The sequence below is a fragment of the Myotis daubentonii genome, chromosome 3, assembly GCF_963259705.1.
Source record: "Myotis daubentonii chromosome 3, mMyoDau2.1, whole genome shotgun sequence".
NCBI classification, from domain to species: domain Eukaryota; kingdom Metazoa; phylum Chordata; class Mammalia; order Chiroptera; family Vespertilionidae; genus Myotis; species Myotis daubentonii.
The window spans coordinates 59,474,178-59,495,775 of record NC_081842.1 but is presented as its reverse complement, the minus strand read 5'-3'; the positions used below and the strand labels follow the sequence as shown (position 1 = coordinate 59,495,775).

General features: G+C 40.8%; 1 protein-coding gene across 8 annotated transcripts in view; it reads left to right on the top strand.

The window, feature by feature from the left end:
- CD86 (CD86 molecule) overlaps nt 1-18,958 on the top strand; it is an 87,191-nt gene extending 68,233 nt beyond the window's left edge. For 3 of the 8 annotated variants that reach the window (XR_009451862.1, XR_009451857.1, XM_059687688.1), the window contains one exon: nt 17,316-18,958. Coding sequence is in view for 4 of the 8 variants with exons in the window: in XM_059687688.1 (XP_059543671.1) it covers nt 17,316-17,320 (5 nt within the window). In the remaining 4 variants the exon portion in view is untranslated. Of the gene's footprint in view, nt 1-15,651; nt 15,773-17,315 lie in introns of those variants that run through there. The other 5 variants (XR_009451860.1, XM_059687689.1, XM_059687685.1 and 2 more) reach the window with 4 other exon arrangements.
- Nucleotides 18,959-21,598: the final 2,640 nt, after the last annotated feature.

Genomic DNA, 21,598 nt, shown 5'->3' with positions numbered 1-21,598 from the left:
GTCTGGCTGTCAGCATTTTGGGAGCCAAATGAAAGAAGGGTGTGTGTGTGTGTGTGTGTGTGTGTGTGTGTGTGTGTGTGTGTGTGTGTGTTCATGCGTGTTTTAGTGGTGGAGTCTCTGCAGGCTTGACTCAGTATGCATAAATTTACTTAATCCATGTGTTTCCAGTATGGTAACTCTATTCTCAAATGTGTGAGATGTCTCCCAGTTCACTTTTTTTTTATCCTCTCCAGAGAATAAGACTCCATACGTCTGCCAGGGTGGGAGAGGGACGTTGCCCAATGGTGTGGAGTGGCAAAGGAGAGCAGCTCTAACTGCTTCTCAAACAGCCTTTACCCAGTCTTCTTCATTTTGGCCTTGATATTTGCTTCCAATCTTCACCCTCAGTTGGTTACCAGTCCTGCCAGTTCCTGAGATTTTTGATGATTATGGGGTATAAACTGTGTTGTTTCTTGGGTTTCCCAACTAACAGATAAGATTTGGCTGTCTTGCCTTGCCAGTTATTTACCTCTCATCCATCTACTCTTGTAGATTACAAACTGTTATCTCTTTCTCTATTCTTGCATTTGTTAACTTCTTCCATTTAAATTTAAAAATAATTTTTTCTTTAGTCTTAATGGAATTTCAGGAAGTAATGGAATTAGATGTGTATATTTAACCTATCACGTTACCTGGAACTCCAATACTCAAAATTTCCAGAACTTTACCATTGACTGCCTCCAGCCCTAAATCCAAAGTCATCAACCATGTGACTCAAAACTAACTCAACTCTTTACCAACCTTATTTTTCCCTCTTCTCATATTGGGAAACCATGATCCTGCCTGATTTAGCTGCTAATAATTTTTTAAATATAACTCGTATTTTCTGGGTTTTTTACTTATGCTAATCTGGAATATTTCTCCCATCTCCCACTGCTTCCTGGACTTTTGTTCATCATTAGAGTTTGGCTCAAATACCACTACTTCTGTGGGACTACATACTTTAGTATTACAAATGACATCATATCCTTCTTATCGAAGAACACCCTTTCCAGCAATAACACATTCTTTTTCCAACACTTTTCTTCTCCACCAAGCACCATGACTCTAGCCATTGGCCAATTTATAGAGCAGCTCCAGGTTTCCCAAGGTAAACTTCAAGCCACTGAATAAGCAAGTGTCCTCCTGATGTGCACAACCTTAGTTCTAAACCCATTGGTCTCGGCAGTTGCATGCTCTACATGCCAAATTCACCCCAACTATCCTGACTTTCAACCACTGAATTGCCTTGACACACTGCTTAGACCTGACAATCAGTTCCTACTCCCCTGTTACAAGTTTAGTTTCCCTCTCTAAGTACAACTTGGATTCACTCCCCTAAAAAACTGCCTCCCAGGAAAATCATCTTCTCACCCATCTCAGCCTCTGGAACCCATTATTTCAGAGTTTTTATACCAGACCAGCTCTTCCCAGCCAACAGGAAGCAGGATTAACAGAGTACATTATTCTACACAGAAGGTAGCTATATTCCATGTTTCTATCCCTCATTTTTAGTTCGACATCCTTATTAACTAAAGTAAAACTTCTCATATTGTGAAATCATATAATTTAAGAGCTCAAAAGAAGCCAATCAGTTCTTGTCCCTCATGGGGGACTGATGAAGGCTGGTTGCCACAGGTATTGGGAAGCAGGGAGGGTCTGGAGATATGGGAAACAGAGAGTGAAGACTCACTCAGAGGTGGTGGCAATGTTAAAATAGAATAGAAAAAGGAAAAATGTCCATTTATGGCTACATCTCTGAATGCACTTTGCCTATTTGTAACAAAACACTTTTTAGCATGTAGATAGTTATATCTGATTATTCCTTATACATGTCTTTATATACTAGAGAAATGTTACACTGTGCTGATGCCCACTTCCCAGCTCTTCCAGGGAACAGGAAGAACAGAGGGTCTGAGTAAGCACCTTGGGAACCTTATTTACAAAAGAATTATTTACAAAAGAATTATTGTAAAGTTAATAAGCCAATCCATAGACTCAATTAAATTACTTAATCTCCCTGATGCACTAAATTTGTGCAAGAGTAGGCAGGCCTTCCTTCCCCCTGCTGCCGGCACCAGCTTCCCTCGCAGCCCCGGCTTCCTCAGGAAGGTGGTCCAGAAGGACGTCTGATCTAATTCGCATATTATGCTTTATTATTATAGATTCCTGTGAATAGTGGTAAAAATAAAAGGCATGATAATGAAGGAAGCAGAAAAGAAATTATAATTAGTAGTTTTCACATCTTATAAGGAAGCATATAAAATTTCCATTTCTCAAATTATTTCCTATTAATCTACACTTTTGACTGTAGTGATTAATAAATTTTTTAGTGGACAAGGAAATACATCTCAAATTTGTATGACCGTATAGCTGAAGAATCTAAATCAGAATCACAGAGTTGGGGGAACCATAGATATTGTGTCAGAGGTAAAGGCTGTCTACTAATGAAGTTTGCCTTGGTCTATAGCATCTATGTTGGAGGCTTTCTCTATGTTTGATTATCCTTGATTGTCTATTCATAAGTAAGAGTGAGAAATCAAAAATTTGTTTGGAGGATCTGGGTCTATGGATTGGCTTATTACTTACTAGAGGTGCACAAACTTTGTGCATGGGAAGTAGGGGGGAGGGGAGAGTGTCCCTCAGCCTGGCCTGCACCCTCTCACAGTTCAGAAGTATTTGGGGGATGTCCAACTGACGGCAGTTGGACATCTTTAGTGCTGCTACGCTCACCAGCCATGAGCCCAGCGTCTGGCTGAGCGGTGCTCCCGCTGTGGGAGCGTACTGACCACCAGGTGCAGCTCCTGTATTGAGTGTCTGACCCCTGGTGGTCAGTGCACATCATAGCGAGTGTTTGAGTGGTCGACTATCTGCCCCCCCCCCCCCGGTGGCCAGTGCATGTCATAGCAAGTGGTTGAGTGGCCTTAGCATATTAGGCTTTTATTATATAGGATTTACAGCTTTACTGTAAAGGAATCTGGTGAGCCTTTTTAGGAAATCATCTTTAGGTCTTTACTCTTGGGCTGGTAGTTTTGCAGTATTTTGCCTGGAAGGCAGAAGTCTGGCTGTCAGCATTTTGGGAGCCAAAGGAGAGAAGAGGTTTGTGTGTGTGTGTTCCTCCTCATCCTGGCACCAATCATACTGTTTCCTATTCGTATACACACAAGAACAATAATGTATTTTTATAAACAAGTGTAACACGGAGATGAGAGTGCCCAGTAATTTTTAAGTGTTTTTATTATGAAAAGATAGCTTTTTAAAATAGACACAAACTTATTTCAGAAAGTGTGTCTCTAGCCTGACAGTGGGGCCAGCTCAGTGCTACTCATAGCATATGGCAGAGTGGCTTCTTCCCAAAACCTAATTGTATATCATTGTTCTGAGATTAAAAGCTGTGAACTCATGGGTTTGCTAAATGTATAGAGTGCAGAGTAAAAAATCACTGAATTGTCCTAACAATCTATTAGAAATGGGAGACATGTAGAAAGTATCCTTTTTTTCTTTTTCTGTTTTTGTGGCAAATGAGAGCAAAGAGAAGATTCGCCAAACACCAAATAGAGCCATGTGCAGAACTTAGGTTCCCAATCTTCAGACCAAGGTGCTTTCCACCTTACTCAGACCCTCTGTTCTTCCTGTTCCCTGGAAGAGCTGGGAAGTGGGCGTCAGCACAGTGTAACACAGCCAGAGCATGGACTTTGAGTCAGATAGACCCGACGCTGTTATAGTTGGCCTGTGACCTTAGGCAAATTAATTAATCTCCCTGGTTCTCAGTTTCCTTATGTATAAATAGGCTTAATAAAACATACATACCTCACGAGATCAAGGACAATCTAGAAGATATGAGGATTATACAAATGAGAAGAGGAGAGGAGAGGAGAGGAGAGGAGAGGAGAGGAGAGGAGAGGAGAGGAGAGGAGAAGAACCCCAGCAAAGCAAACCTGTAATTAGAGTGGGGTTAGGAGTGATGAGGGAGCATTAGTAGTGAGAGAATTGGAACAGGAAGTCATCGTGGAGTAATAGGGGTGGGTGTGGATTTTCATATGACTCTCAGACCAGAAGTCCCTGCACACCCTGATGAAAGCCACAAATGCTCCTACAATCATCGCTACATCAGCATCACATGAAGAAGCCTTTCAGCATCTCAGCCCAGGGACTTTTCCATCTTTACTATCTGAGGCCAAAGCCATCTTTCTAAGACCTTCCTTATCTCCCCTTTGTAAAGATTATTTCCAGACATTCCCCAAATCTCTACTCCTCTGTTGATATTTAGCAAGAGCTCTGGTCTTGCTAAATAGAACATAAAATTCTAAGCAGTCAGGTTGAGATAAAAAGGGGGGAGGGGGACAGGGATCCCTAGCCAAGATTTTGAAAGACATCCATTTTAGAGGGCACGCATACAGAAGATGGTTTGTGGGGGAGAGGAGTGAGTATATCAGAGGCAGGAAAATCACTTAGGAAACTGGCACAAGCATGACATTTCTAAGAAGCCGAACTAGGCAAAGCCTCCTGACATTTCCAGAGTGGATCCTGGTGCCTGGGCTCATTAGACCAGGGGCATGGCCGAGTAGACTCCACTACAGAAGTGAATCCAAATGACAGGGAAATGGAAACTTAAGGGAGCTGCTCTACTAGAGATAGATCACAGGAGTTCTCTGTACTCAATCTGAATGAGAGGAAAGAAATCCTAAAATAGGATGTTGGAAAGCTAGATGATTCGCATAGCTAGAAGACTAAAAATAGTATTATACATCAGTCTTTGATTTAGTCATCAAGGTGAAAAGGTCCTTTTCTATATCACAGACCCAGCATGAGTTAGGGCAAAGGTTAATTTCAGATATGAGAGACAATAGACACAGAACGGAAAGCAGGGGCTATTTGCTTCCAGATCCCTGACTATCAAATAATTAATTTGATATGAATTTCTTAAATTCGTATTTGCAACCCAAAGCATATATGTGAAGCTGAAAATATGCCAGGGTATGATTACCTTGCTGACTGGTAGCGCAAACTACCAGTTATATGCTGTTTCCACTAGTCCACCTGCCACTTTTTAACTGTACACATCACGTATTTGCCCTCAGGCTTCAGACCTCACAACTTCTGTAAGAACAAGTGAGCTGTGTCCACTTGATGGGAAAACATCATCTATTCCATTTTTTAAAAGCTGATCCAAACAATCAAATCAGCCCTCGTTTTTTTAGGATTTACTAATATCTTCTCTAGTTTTAAATTTATTTATTGAATTCTTTTAGTGTGTCAGAGTTTGAGACTCTATCAATTTAAAAAAAGAAAAGAAAAGGATTGCTTTTCAAACATTAAAAATAGATCTGTTTCTGTGTCCAAACCAGCCATGCATATTATTAACATGTATGAATGTTCTCAGGGTTTAAACAGTCTTGGATGAAAAAAAAAAAAAAGTCCTGTAGCAAAACTTAGAGAAACAAGATGGCAGATCAATGAGAATTTTAAAAACTTTCATTCTCTCAAAGTAATTGCTTATATCCAGAACTTACTAGCAATGGTTTATTTGTAGCAGAAAATATCAGTGAAATATGAAGAAAATCTTGCATTAGGGTATTAAGCATTGGAAACAATTTTCAAATCTTCCCAAACCTATGTAAGGAAGAGATGTTGCTGCATCATCATCTTCATCTCTATTTCTTGAGCCCACCATGTGCCAGGAACTATGTTAAACAGTTTACATATATTATCTTGGGAAGAAGGGAAAAGTTTGCATCATCTTTTAGAAGTTTAATAACTTTTAGGAAAACCAAAAAGAAAGCATACTGAAGTAAGATAGTATGAGAATATAGAGAAGATAAAAGAATTATGAGAGCAGTAGACTAGTGACCTACCGTTTTTGTTGTATTGGTTCAAGATGATGCAATGTGAACCCAAATTGTCCTTCACTAAGGCTCTGGTATAAGTGATCATGAGGAAAGAACTGATGGGGAAGAACTGGTAGTACTCAGAAATAATTTATCCTAAAGAAAGAGAGAACCCAGGTTTGGATGTTTGATTCAGGAATCATGGAACTATTGTTAAACGGAGTAAGTAGATTTTGAGGAAACCAGAATATCTGTCACTCAGCTTATTGTCTAATTCACATTTAACCCAAAGGTGGAGCCAGTCCTAAGAAAGTAGATCCAAGAGATGGATCATGGTGAGGTCAGGCAGGCCCCTCCAGCCACCCTTGAAACAAATCTACTCCTGGGCTCTTCAGTTATGTGAGCCAATAACTCATTTTTCTCTCTCTCCCTCTCCTCTCCTCACATCCCTTTTTATTCCTTGAGTTGATTTTATTCCTTAAGTCATACTTTCTGTTCTAGACAACAAAATGTTCTTAATTGATAAATTACAGCAGTGGTTCTCAACCTTCCTAATGCCGTGACCCCTTAATACAGTTCCTCATGTTGTGGTGACCCCCAATATCATTGTTACAAATTGAACATAATTAAAGCATAGTGATTAATCACAAAACAATATGTAATTATATATGTGTTTTCCGATGGTCTTAGGTGACCCCTGTGAAAGGGTCATTCGACCCCCAGGTTGAGAACCACTGCATTACAGAATGGAAAAGCCTTGGCCCGGCTGAGACTAAAGGCACAATCAGTATTTTCAGGCCACTCTCTTTCTCTCTTCAACTTTATTTTGGCTCCGATTTTTTGCCTGCTGATATCCTCTCCTATTATAGGCAGGTTCCTTCAATGCAGCCAGGAAAGGTGGCCACAAGCAGCTCCAGCTTATGTTGTCCAGAGTATCTTCTCTGTTGGATCCAGCAGAATATCCTTAAGAGGATGCTGATTGGGCTTGTTTAGGTCAAAGTTTATCCCAGAAGCTATGACCATGACTAGGGATTTTGGAACTTATTCTCTCTTGCTCCCTCCCCCAAATCCTAGGGGAATGGAATCAATCCAAACTTAAATACATGGAACGGAGGAAAGGTGGTGTAATGGTTGTTGCTGGTATCCCACCCAGGACCCCTTTACCTGGCCAATGCACCTCTTCCCCAGGTGCTGTGAATGTTGAGACTTGCCCTTACTCATACAGGAACCTCCTCCCCTAATTCTATCTTCGTTTAAAAGTTGGTTTTATCATCAATGGACACTTAAGTTATTTCCTTGTCTTAGCAATTGTAAATAACGCTGCAGTAAACATGAGGGTGCATATATGTTTTCAAATTAGTATTTTAGTCTTCTTTGTGTAGATATTCAGAAGTTGAATTGCTGGACCATGTGATGGTTCTACGTTAATTTTTTTAGGAACCCCCATACTGTTTTCCATATTGGCTGCACCAAACTGCATTTCCACCAATAGTGCATAAGGGTTCCCTTTTCTCCACTTTCTCACTGAGACTTAGTATTTCTTGTCTTTTTTGTAATAGCCTTTCTAACTATTGTGAGGTTTTTGCTTTTTTAAAAAATTTCAAGAAAAACCATTTTAAATATAGCATTACATGCAATAAACATTAAATATTTATGGAGAGTTTGTTTAAGGTTTGTGAAATATGCTGTTGGTATTTAAATAGAAATTGCATTGAATCTAGAGGTTGCTTTGGGTAGTATGGACATTTTAATGATGTTGATTCTACCAATCCATGAACACTGTATATTCTTCCATTGGTTTATGTCTTCCTCTATCTCTTTTTTCTTTTTCTTTTTCTTTTTTTTTTGAGGTAAATAACATTTTATTTTATTTTTAATTTTGTTTTATTGCTTAGAGCTGCCGTGGGCAAACTATGGCCCGCGGGCCGGATCCGGCCCGTTTGAAATGAATAAAACTAAAAAAAAAAAAACGTACCCTTTTATGTAATGATGTTTACTTTGAATTTATATTAGTTCACACAAACAGTCCATCCATGCTTTTGTTCCGCCCTCCGGTCCAGTTTAAGAACCCATTGTGGCCCTCGAGTCAAAAAGTTTGCCCACCCCTGGCTTAGAGTATTAAAAAGAGTATTACATATGTCTCCTTTTTTTCCCCCTTGACCTTCCCCCGGCATCCCCTATCCACCAGTGTCTTGTGTCCATTGGTTATGTTTATATGCATGCATACAATTCCTTCGGTTGATCTCTTACCCCCCTCTCAATCCTCCCCGGCCTTCCCGCTGTAGTTTGACAGTCTGTTCAATGCTGCACTGCCTCTGTATCTATTTGTGTTCATTACTTTATAATGGTCTTTATTATCCATGAATGAGTGAGATCCTGTGGTATTTTTCTTTCATTGACTGGCTTATTTCACTTAGCATAATGCTCTCCAGTTCCATCCATGCTGTTGCAAATGGTAAGAATTCCTTCTTTTTTTTTTAAATTACATCTTTATTGTTCAGATTATTACAGTTGTTCCTCTTTTTCCCCCCATAGCTCCCCTCCACCCGGTTCCCACCCCATCCTCTGCCCTTACCCCCCCTCCACTGTACTCATCCATAGGTGTATGATTTTTGTCCAATCTCTTCCAGCACCCCCATACCCCTTTCCCCCTCGAGAATAGTCAGTCCATTCCCTTTCTATGCCCCTGATTCTATTATAAGGAATTCCTTCTTTTTTACAGCAGCATAGTATTCCATTGTGTAGATGTACCACAGTTTTCTAATCCATTCATCTGCTGATGAGCACTTAGGCTGTTTCCAAATCTTAGCTATGGTAAATTGTGCTGCTATGAACAGATGGGATGCATATATTCTTTCTGATTGGTGTTTCTGGTTTCCATTTTTAACTTTTTGAGGAAACTCCATACTGTCTTCCATAGTGGCTGCACCAGTCTCCATTCCCACCAGCAGTGCATGAGTGTTCCTTTTTCTCCACATCCTCTTCAGACATAAACAGATGGAAGAACATACCATGTTCTTGGATTGGTAGAATCAATATCATTAAAATGTCCATACTACCCAAAGCAATCTAAAAATTCAATGCACTCCCCATTAAAATACCAACAGCATATTTCACAGACCTAGAATGTTCTCTCCAAAAATTCATCTGGAATAAAAAAAAAAAAAAAAAAGACCCTGAATAGCTGCAGCAATCCTGAGAAAGAAGAACAAAGTAGGTGGGATCTTAATTGCAGATATCAAGCTCTATTACAAAGCCACTGTTCTCAAAACTGCTTGATACTGGCACAAGAACAAACATATAGATCAATGGAATAGAATATAGAGCTCAGAAATCAACCCGAACCAACATGCTCAATTAATATTTGACAAAGGAGGCAAGAACATACAATGGAGTTAAGATAGTCTCTTCAATAAATGGTGTTGGGAAAATTGGACAGATACATGCAAAAAAATGAAACCAGATCACCAACTTACACCATACACAAAAATAAACTCAAAATAGATAAAGGACTTAAATGTAAGACAGGAAACCATAAAAATACTAGAGGAATCCAAAGGCAACAAAATCTCAGACATCTGCCAAAGCAATTTCTTCACAGATATAGCTCCTAGGGCATTGGAAACTAAGGAGAAAATAAACAAATGGGACTACATCAAAATAAAAAGCTTCTGCACAGCAACAAAAAACATCAACAAAACAACAAGAAAGCCCACTGCATGGGAGAACATATTTGCCAATGTTATCACCGATAAGGGTTTAATCTCCAACATTTATAGGGAACTCATACAACTTAACAAAAGGAAGATAATCCAATCAAAAAATTGGCAAAGGACCTACATAGACGCTTTTCAAAACAGGACATTCAGAAAGCCAAGAGACATATGAAAACATGCTCAAAATCACTAATCATCCGAGAGATGCAAATTAAAATGACAATGAGGTACCATCTCACACCTGTCATAATGTCTATCATCAACATATCTCTTTTTTCAATGTCCTGTAGCTTTCCGAGTACAGGTCTTTTACCTCCTTAGTTAAGTTTATTCCTAGGTATCTCAATTTTTTTGGTGCAAAGGTAAATGGGATTGGTTTTTTTTAGTTTCTCTTTCTGTGAGTTCATTATTGGTGTATAAGAAGGCCATAGATTTCCAGGTGTTAATTTTGTATCCTGCTACATTGCCGAATTCATTTATTAAGTCTAATAGTTTTTGGATGGAGTCTTTGGGGTTTTCTATGTACAATATTATGTCATCTGCAAATAAGGACAGTTTTACTTCTTTTCCAATTTGGATGCCTTTTATTTCTCTTCTTGTCTAATTGCAATGGCTAATACTTCCAGTACTATGTCGAACAGGAGTGGTAAAACTGGGCATCCCTGTCTTGTTTCTGTTCTTAGGGAAAATGGTTTTAGTTTTTGCCCATTAAGTATGATGTTGGCTGTAGGTTTGTCATATTTGGCCTTTATCATGTTGAGATATGCTCTCTCTATTCCCACTTTGCTGAGGGTTTTTTATCAGAAATGGGTGTTGGATTTTGTTGAATGCTTTTTCTGTGTCTATTGATATGATCATGTGATTTTTGTCTTTCAATTTTTTAATGCGATGTATCACATTTATTGATTTGCCAATATTGTACCAGCCTTGCATCCCTGGAATAAATCCCACTTGATCATGGTGTATGATCTTTTAAATATATTGCTGGATGCGATTTGCTAAGATTTTGTTGAGGATTTTAGCATCTATGTTCATCATGAATATTGGCCTGTAATTCTCTTTCTTTGCAGTATCTTTATCTGGTTTTAGAATTAGGATAATGCTGGCCTCATAAAAAGAGTTTGGAAGTGTTCTTTCCTCTTGGATTTTTGAAATAGTTTGAGGAGTATACGTGTTAGTTCTTTGAATGTTTGGTAAAACTCCCCTGTGAAGCCATCCAGACTTGGGCTTTTGTTTGGTGAGTTGTTGTTTTTTAATTATTGCTTCTATTTCATCAGTTGTTATTGGCTTATTCACGTTTTTTGATTCTTCCTGATTCAGTCTTGGAAGATTGTATTTTTCTAAGAATTTGTCTATGTCATCCACATTGTCCAGCTGTTGGCATATAGTTGTTCATAGTATATTCTTACAATCCTTTGTATTTCTGTGGTGTCAGTGGTTACTTCTTCACTTTTGTTTCTGATTTCTTTATTTGGGTCCTCTCTCTTTGTTTCTTGATTAATCTGGCTAATGGTTTATCAATTTTGTTTATCCTTTCAAATAACCAACTCTTGGTTTCATTGATTTTTTTATTGTTTTTTTAGTCTCTATGTTATTTTTTTCTGCTCTAATCTTTATTATTTCCTTCCTTCTACTTACTCTGGGCTCTTCTTGTTGTTATCTTTCTAGTTCTTTAAATTGTAGGGTTAAATAGTTTATTGCTGATTTTTCTTGTTTTTTGAGGTATGCCTGTAGTACTATGAACTTCCCTCTCAGGACTGCTTTTGCTGTGTCCCAGAGATTTGGGGTTGTTGTGTGTTCATTTTCATTTGTTTCCAGGAAGTTTTTATTATTTCTTTCTCGATCTCATTGGTAACCCGTTCATTGTTTAATAACATGCAATTTAGCCTCCATTATTTGAATGTTTTGGGGTGTTTTTACTGTAGTTGATTTCTAATTCCACTCCACTGTAATATGAGAAGATGCTTGATATGATTTCAATCTTCTTGAACTTGTAGAGACTTGTTTTGTGTCCTAACCTGTGGTCTATCTTTGTGAATGGTCCATGTGCACTTGAGAAGAATGTATATTCTGCTGCGTTGGGATGAAATGTTCTATAAATATCAATTAAATCCATCTGATCCAGTGTGTCCTTTAGAGTCTCTATGTCCTTGTTAAGTTTTTGTCTGGAAGATCTATCCAGTGAAGTCAGAGGAGTGTTAAAGTCCCCTGTTATGACTATATTGTTGTCAATCTCTCCATTAAAGTCCTCTAGAAGTTTTTATATATATTTAGATGCTCCTATATTGAGTGCATATATGTTTACCAGGGGTATATCCTCTTGTTGGATTGACCCCTTTAGTATTTTGTAGTGACCTTTGATGTCTCTTGTGATGGCCTTCATTTTAAAGTCTATTTTGTTGAATATGAGTATTGCTACTCCAGCTTTTTTTTTTCTTTTCCATTTGCATGGAAAAATTTTTTTCATCCCTTCACTTTTATCATATGTGTATCTTTTGTTTTGAGGTGGGTCTCTTGTAGACAGCATATAGTTGGGTCTTGTTTTTGTAACCATTCAGCTACCCTACACCTTTTGATTGGAGCATTTAGTCCATTTACATTTAGGGTTATTATTGATAGGTACTTATTTATAGCCATTTTAATTCTGTATGGCTAGGTTTCTCTCTCTGTTTCTTCTTCTCATTATGGCAATCTCTTTAATGCTGATTTACATTTCTTGTAATGCTGACTTGGTGGTGATATACTCCTTTAGCCTTTTTTTGTGTGTGTGGGAAGCTCTTTATTTGACCATCTATTTGAATGATAGCCTTACTGGATATAGTAATTTTGCTCTCAGATTCTTGCTTTCCATTACCTTGAGTACTTTATGCCATTCCCTTCTGGCCTGTAGAGCTTCTGGTGAGAAATCAGGTGTCAGCCTTATGGGAACTTCTTTGTAGGTAACAATTTTCTTTTCTCTTGCTACCTTTAAGATTCTCTCTTTGTCTTTAATTTTTGGCATTTTAATTATGATATGTCTGAGCATGGGCCTATTTGGGTTCTTCTTGTTTGGGGTTCTCTGTGCCTCCTGAATTTGTGTGATTTTATTCCTTTACCAGGTTAGGGAAGTTTTCTGCCATTATTTCTTCAAACACCTTCTCTATGCCTTTCACCCTTACTGCTTCTTCTGGCACACCTGCTATTCTAATATTGTTATGTTTCACATTGTCTCACAGCTTCCTTAAGCTGTCCTCCTGTTTTTTAATTATTTTTTCTTTTGGTTCTTTGATTGAGTGATATTTTCAACTCTGTCTTCTAATTCACTTATTTGATCCTCATTTTCCCTGAATCTGCTATGTATTCCTTCCAATGTGTTCTTTATTTGTGTTACGTCATTCTTTATCTCATAGTTACTGTATCTTTTTTCATGCTATTGAGCATCTTTACCATCATTACTCTGAACTCTGTTTCACATAAATTTCTTATCTCTGCTTCATTTACCTCTTCTTCTGGAAAATTCTCTAGTTCTTTCATTTGGGGATTGTTTGTTTTCTCACTTTGGCTTTCTATTTGGTTTTGTGACTATGTATTAGGTAGATTCTCTACACCTCTCAATCTCTAGTGCAGGACAGTGTTAAAGGCTGTTTCTGACTAATTAGATCAGGCAAAGACTGAAAGCCTCCAGAGACCTTCATTTCCTACAGACTGACAGGATTCCACTTGACTTGCCCCAGGGCAATTGTCCTCAGGTGTGGCGAGAGTTTTTTTTCAACAGGCTAGGGCAGTTGCTTCTGCCTGAAGGCTAATTGTTATTTTTATTCTTTTAAGTGGCCTCAGGACAAGGTGTTTTCTAATAGGATGTGTCAATTGTCTTCCCCCCAGTCAAGACAAATGTCTATGTGTGAAAGATGTCTTCCGCTGTGTGAGGGAATGACTCAGCCCAGGAAACTTGGGATGTCTCCCTTCTGAGCTCTATGCCACAAGTCCCCAGTCCTGGCTTCTGCTCTCACAGCTCCAGTCCACTTCCCCCTTCCTCTGCCAGAGCACAAGGTGGATGGCTCCATGGGCAATTTTGTGCATTGGCCCTTTAAAAGGGTGCCTGAATTTTTAGCTGTTACTCTCTGGCACACAGCACCCCACTGCTTTTCATAGCCAGATGTTATGTGGGTACCCTCCTCAGTTTTGGTGCTCTCTGCTGGGGGGCCCATCTTGGGGATTAGATCCCAGAGTTCTCAGTGGCAACCCCCCACATCTGAGTATCCCTCCAGGACTTCAGTTGCCATCTGTGGGTGCCCCACCACCCTTTCACACCTCCACCCCTCCTACCAATCTCTATGCAGTCTCCACTTTCAGTCCTCAGGTGTCAGGGTTCTCTCCTGTGAGTTTTCTGTTGGTTATTCAGGAAGATTTTCCTGTATTTTAGTTGTAATATCAGTTTGTTCCTGGGAGCATGTCTGTGCAGCATCCACTTCTGGTGTGAGGTTTTGATTGACATTTCTCTAATGATGAATGATGTTGAACATCTTTTTATATACTTATTAGCTGTCTTTATACCTTTTTTGGAAAAATTTATTTAGATTGTCGGCCCATTTTTAATCAGAATTTTTTTACTATTGAGTTGTATGAGTTCTTTATATATTTTTGATGTTAGTACCTAATCCAATATATTATTTGAAAATGTGTTCATTCAATTACTTTTTCATTTTATCAATGGTTTCCTTTGTTTTGCAGTTTCTTTATTTGATGTTGTCCCACTTATTTATTTGTTTGTTTGTTTGTTTGTTTGTTTTTGTTGCCTTTGCTTTTGGTGTCAATTCAAAAAAATTATTACTAAGACATACATCAAGAAACTCACCACCTGTTATTTCTTCTAGGAGTTTTATGCTTTTAGGTCTTACATTCAAGTTTTTAATTCATACTGCTTGTATACCCATGAAACTGCTGCCAAAACTAAGATTCAGAACATTTTCTTCACTCCCAAAAGATTCAGCACTCCCTCTGAAGTCCATCCCTCTCTCCATCCTTGGCCCTCAGACAGCTATCCATTGCTTTTTGTCATTATAAATTATGGATTATGTAGATTAACTTATGGATAATAAATTTCCATAAATGAAAATTATAGAGTATGTATACTTTTTTGACTGGCTTCTTTCACTCAGCATGATTTTGAGAATTCACTTATTCTTGCCGAGCAATTTAATTTTTCCTAAGTTAGGGATGTTATGAAGAACTAGAGGCCTAATGCACAAAATTTATTCACTCGGGGCAGGGGGGCCCTCAGCCCGGCCTGTGCCCTCTCACAGTCCAGGAGCCCTCAGGGGATGTCCAACTGATGGGTTAGGCCCCCCAGGAGCAGGCCTAAGCTAGCAGTTGGACATCCCCCTTGCAGTCCAGGACCCCTCACTCCTTACCACCCACCTGCTCACTGCTCCTTACAGCTGGGCTCACTGCTCCTTAGTGCTGCCACAGAGACTGGAGAGGCTCCCGCCACCACTGCTGCACTCCACTCGCCAGCCGTGAGCCCAGCTTTTGGCTGAGCGGTGCTCCCCCTGTGGGAGCGCACTGACCACCAGGGGGCAGCTCCTGCGTGAAGCATCTGCCCCCTGGTGGTCAGTGTGTGTCATAACAACTGGTCGTTCCACCGTTGAGTCAATTTGCATATTAGCCTTTTATTATATAGCATACTATTGTTAACATTTGTTTAAAAAGGAATAACAGGCCAATAAATGGGGGCTATAAAAATGGAGTCATTTACCCCCATGTTAGCAAACCAAAACTTAATTGCAACCTCTCCCAGGAATGTGAACTTTAAACAATTAATCTGAAATTTCCCAATTAGCACTAGAAAGGTAATTTGCATAATAATACCCTACCATTCTCTTTACCCTCCTCCCCTTAAAAAATATGACCTGGCCCAAAACCAACCTTTCTTTGGTTTTTCAAATAATTCCCATGCCCCACCCTCTTTCTTCTTATAAAAACCTTCCATTTTGTACCATTCCTTGGAATACCCTTCTAGTTGCTAGATGGGGTGCTGCCTGATTCATGAATCACTTAATAAAGCCAATTAGATCTTTAAATTTACTTGGTTAAATTTTGTTTTGTGACAGATTTGGGGGCAGTGATGCAATCAAAGGAGATTTCCAGTGGCATCAGGGAAGAGAAACATGAGTGTGGTACTCAGGAACCCTTTTGAGTTCACTGTCTTTCCCACCATTTCTGGGGCTGTCTGTAAGTTCCTCTCAGTTTTGAGCTCCACTCTCTTTGCATTTAAGCTTCCGATTTAATTGGCTTTCCCTTACTGGGTAGGTCTGCTTGAGCTGGCTGGGGGGTTCTCCCCAGAACCAAGCCCCTAGCCTTTCAGACCACAGTTGCCAGGACTCAGTAACATCACTTGGTTAATGGCAATATACTAGTAGTGGAAAACTCTGGCCCTTGATTCTGCTCCCAGATTCCATGTTGGGAACTGTTGGTGTGGTAGCAGCTGCAATTCTCCATTTGTTTGGAATCAGTCCACAGTCCCATTCCTATGATTTGCTGGTTCAATTCTTTCCCTAATCCATGGTTCCGTGGCAATTGTCTGTGGTGTCCACAGGGCCTTTTCTTGGCCAGGATGCAGTAATATCTCTTGGTTACTGCTGATATATTTAGGTGCACAAATTTGTCTTTTTTTCTACAGATAAAGGTTAAGGGGAATGGGATCCTTTATATCCAAAAATTTGACCACTATAGTCCCCCAAACTGCAGATATTTAGCAAAATGGCCAAATATTAACAATGGTCATTATAGGGAATGGTCCAATTAGACAAAAATGTTCACTTAAGAAATGCACTTGAGAGCAAAGGATGCCAGTTAAACATAAAGAAATGGAATGGCTACTTTAACTGATATGCAGAAACTTACAAAAGCCTTATTCTCCAAAGTGCCTTCATTGAAAGATTCATTGCAAAATGCTAATAATAAAAAATTAAAGCTACGAAAGGTATCTAAAACAACACCTTAGGCCTCCACATTATACTCTTCTCAGTATCAAAACACTGGCTCAGAAATTGATGTCTTAATTGTAATCAACTGGAACACTGGAGAAGAAATTTTCCTCAAGATCCTTTGCAAATTGTCCAATGCCTTTATACCTACCTTCAAAGGAGGGCCACATAGGAGCCCCTCCTAAAATTGGTGGGACTCTTGAGAGCTTTTCTAGAAAACTGCGATGTTATTCTCTTAAACAGCCAACAGGAAACAGAAATATCTACTGTCTGTCCTGACTAAAACCTGACAAGATATTTGAAAGGAATCAATAACCTTTGATCACAAATTTGGCCAAATTGGAAGCTGATATTCAGAGCCTGGTAGGAATTTTTTTTAACACCTTCCATCCTATGCTAAAACTAGGAAAGAACCACTCCAACAATAAGTGGATAGATGGGTCATTGCTTTGATATTATTCAGGCTGCAATCCAGTTCCTGGGGAACTGGAAACAACTATCTTTGTCTTGCAAATCTCTGTAGGGCCAGAAATGTGGCTCTAGTGGTTCAAAGTTGACCTGCCAAAAATGATTCCCCATTGCCAGACTTTTGCCACCCTGGTGTTTTTATAACACGGTAACAGTGTGCTCCAGAAGTAGAGTATTTAGATGGGTAAACAATGTCTGTAAATGAAATGAACAGTCAGGGCTTTGGGATACAACCATCTGCTGATCCCTTGTTGCCCATGCAAGTATGACCAGCTACTGTAAGTCTTTTATGTCTTATAATACAAGTCTATTGTCAACAGGTTAAAGAAGCCTTACCAGATCCCAATTCAAAGATTCCTGTTCATTACAGTCTAAAGCCTGGTGCTGGTATTCCAGAAGCATCATGAGAGGAAGACAGTCCATGAGCCCCATTAGAAAGGACCTTTCCAAGTGCTCCTGCTACAAAACTGAGCTGTGGATGTGCATCAGGCTCTACCTGATATCTGGTTCTGTATAGACGCTGGTGACCTCCAAATCAAACTGATGAGGAAAAGAAGGAGCTGACATCAATTAGAGTGCTTCTGTTCAAGACAAAGGGTCAAGACTTCCCACTTCAATAAATTTGGAACATTTTCGCCTTCTTTTACTTTCCTTTACTCCAGCATTGGCCTGGAAAGCTAACACCATCATGCATGTCACAGGCCATTACTAAGAGGATGACCTTTCAGATTGCTGGATTGTTATCAAAGATTCCAATTTATACAAAATTAACTAGCTAAGATTTTCCTCCACCTATTAAGAGTCCTCAACAGCAGCACCCATTTTTACAAGGCATGTAGGATGACTCTTTGTTTCAGGCTAGGAGATTCTCTTCCCATATGCATTAAAAATCTAACTGACCCCTGGTTTCAACAGGTATATGCAGAAATTCCTGAAAAATGAGTCTACTCAGAGTTCTGCCATAGCACACAGCCAGGCAATGCCTCTTAGATTATCTAACTGTAACCCTAACTTCACAAATGAACTGGGATTCCTCATTGGTCAACTTCTCTGAATCTACATTGTTGAGTTAGAAAGTACTTACAGGAGGCTTCACTTTAAATTTTAAAAGGACCTTTGGCAGGTCCCTACTTCCCTGGTTTAGGAATAAATACAAATGAGGCAGAAATCTGCTGTGAAAGCAATAGCTACCCCTCACCCTCCATCCCAATCTTTACATTCTCTAGCCAAAGTTGTTCTTGATAATAGAATAACCTCCTATTATATTTTTGCTGAGCAAGGAGGTGTCTGCTGTGGCCAACACGACCTGCTGTACCTGGTTCAGCACTCCTGGAGAAGTGTAAATGCGTGTTCACAGCTGCTAACTACTCAGCAAATGACCTCCCTAGGACTGGAGTACCTGAGAGGGAAGAGAAAGTGACAGCCTTGAAACCTGTGGGCCTGGGGTCACAGACTGTGAGAGTTCCAAGATTCAGAACCATGCCATGACCTAGGAATACCACACAAAGCATCAGCAGAAGTTGTAAGAACTAGAGAGTGGTAGCTGAGAGTGGCACTAATGCCTTAATTTTTTGTCACATCTCTCAGGCTGTTTGATCAAAAGGGGGGAATTGTTAAAAAAGAAGGAATAAGCCCAAAATGGAGTCATTTGCCCCCATGACAGCAAACCAAGACCTAATTGCCAGCTCCTCTTCTAGGAATGTGAACTTCAAGCAGTTAATCAAAAGTATCCTGATTAGCACTAGTAAGATAATTTTCATGAGACCCCTGCCACTCCCTTTCCCCTCAAATAAAAGATGACCTGGCCTGAAACAACCCTTTCTTTTATTTTGCAAAAAGCTCCAGTGCCCCACCCTCTTTCTGTCTATAAAACCTTTCCATTTTGTTCAACTCTTCAGAGCGCCTTTCTACTTGCTGCCCAATCCATATGTCAGCTAATAAAGTCAATTGGTCTTCAAATGTACTCACTTGAATTCTGTGGGTGTTGTTTTTTTTTTTTTCCTTTGACACATTCTTATACACATGTCCTGGTATACACGTACACTAGGGTTTGTTTATGGGGTCGTGAGATATGCTTAGCTTCTGTTTTACTAAAGAAAGTCAAACTAATTTCCAAAGGAACTTGTTCCAAATTAAACACCCACCAACATGTATGACAATTTCCACTGAAAAGTAAATTTATTCCTGCAGTATATAGAAATGACACATTTACCAGATCACTCACTGTATTAGTTTCCTAAATTTGCTATAGCAAATTTCCACAAACTCAGTGATATATTGTAGTAAATACAATGAAAACAAAGAACAGGTGCTATGAGAGAGAACGGGCATTGGAGCTTCATTGTGCCTGGCTCACCTCCAGGCCAGCTCTCATCATGCCTTGTTCTAATTGTCTGAACCCTGTGGTTTTTATGCCTTGGCCACCAATTCATCTTTTGTCCGACAGCATTTCTCTCTGAACCATCATCCCTAACATGGATAAACTCCAGGTTTGACTCCATTTCCCTCTCTCCTGGCCACCCTGCTGACTTAGCACGGGTATGAGTCATTGTTGCTCTGGGAAACAAAGTTCTGAGAAAAATGAACCAACAAACCGGTGACAGAAAAATAAAACTCCTAACGCAAGGGATTTGGAGCATGTAGGGGTGGAAAAATCACTTTGGAATTATCAGATGAACCTGATCCAGATAAAATACTCCATGCTCAGATGAACAAACAGATAGTGAAGTAAATAAAAGTACATTTGAGTACTGTTTGAAACAGTGGTGTGGAAATGCCTCCTATACCTTGAGAAAGGCCCTCACAGTTATAATAGAAATCTTGTCACAAACCCAAACCTAAATGTATGGACTGGGACAAAATTAGAAGACAGAATATGCAGCTAATTAATCCAAATTTTCCCTATCACCATAGTCTGGAAAATAAACCATTATATCCTCCAGGTTCAGGATCTCAGAAGTCCTAAAATGACAGGGAAGGACATTCTAGTGTCTTCCTCAAGCTCAGGGCCTGCCATTGACTAGTACAATCAAGTCTCTGCTCTATCAGCTGCATGATCTTAGGGATGTTTTTTTCTAACCTTATTTTGCTTCAGTTTCTTCATGTATATAATCCTATCTAATAAAAGAGAAACATGGTAATTAACCATAACTTCACTACCCTTCCCATTGGCTAATCAGGGCGATATGCAAATTAACTGCCAACCAAGGTGGCGGCAGGCAGCCAGGCAGCTGAAGCGAACAGGAGGCTTGCTTGCTCCAGTGACGGAGGAAGCCAAGGTTCCCCACCTGCCTTGCCGGCCTCTGAGCTGCTCTCTAAGAAACATTGTTGCAAATATAGAAGCTAAACAAACTCCAGAAACCTGCTTTCAACCATCAGAGCTGGAGTGAGCAGGACCAAAACAATGTTGCAATTATAGAACCCAAACAAACCCTAGATTCCTGCTTTCAGCAGCCGAGGCCTCAAGCTGGAGTCGGCCTCAGAGCTAAAGCCGGATCTCAGCTCCAGTGACAGCCATAGAAGGTAAATAAATTCCAGAATAAAAAAAGAAAAGAAAAAAGGAGAAGTTGGCAGCTTCAGTTGCCCGCCAGCCTGAAAACAGCCCTCAGCCCCTCACCCAGGTTGGCCAGGCACCCCATTGGGGACCCCCATCCTGAAGGGGGTGTGACCAGCTGCAAACAGCCATCATCCCCTCATCCAGGCTGGCCAGGCACCCAAGCGGGACCCCCATCCTAATCCGGGACACCCTTCAGGGCAAACCAGCTGGTCCCCACCCGTGCACTAGGCCTCTATCCTATATAGTAAAAGGGTAATATGCCTCCCGAACCTGGGATCAGCAGAGCTGCGAGGCCTCCCGAATCCAGGATCAGCAGAGCAGTGAGGCCTCCTAGCACTGGGATCAGCTGAGCAGCGAGGCCTCACTGCCCCGGTGTCAAGCGGAGCCGCGAGCCCTCCTGGCACCGGGATCAGCAGAGCCACGAGGTTTCCTGGCCCCTGGAGCAGCGTGACAGGGGGCAGCACCCAAACCCCCTGATCGCCCTGCAGCTCTGTGTGTGACAGGGGGTGGGGCCACAACCTCCCTATCCACCCTGCTCTGTTCCTGACAAGGGAAGGCGCCCCAACCCCCTGATTGGCCCTGCTCTGTGTGTGACGGGGTGCGGTGCCCCAACTCCCCCATGGGCCCTGCTCTGTGTGTGACGGGGTAGAGCTGCAACCTCTCCATCGGCTCTGCCCTGAGTGTGACAGCAGCGGCACCCCAACCCCCTGATTGGCCCTGCTCTGTGTGTGACAGGGGTTGGTGCCCCAACTTCCCTATTGGCCCTACTCTGTGCATGACAGGGGGGAGCTCCCCAACCCCCTGATGGACCCTGCTCTGTCCATGACAGGGTACAGAGTGCCAACCCCCTGATCGGCCCTGCTCTGTGCGTGACAGGGGGTGGCGCCGCAACCTCCCCATCGACCCTGCCTTGAGTGTGACAGGGGCCTTGCCCCAACCCCCCAATTGGCCCTACCCTGAGTGTGACTGGGGGTGGCATTGCAACCTCCCAATCCGCCCTGCTCTGTGCATGACAGGGGGCGGAGCCCCAACTCCCCAATCGGCCCT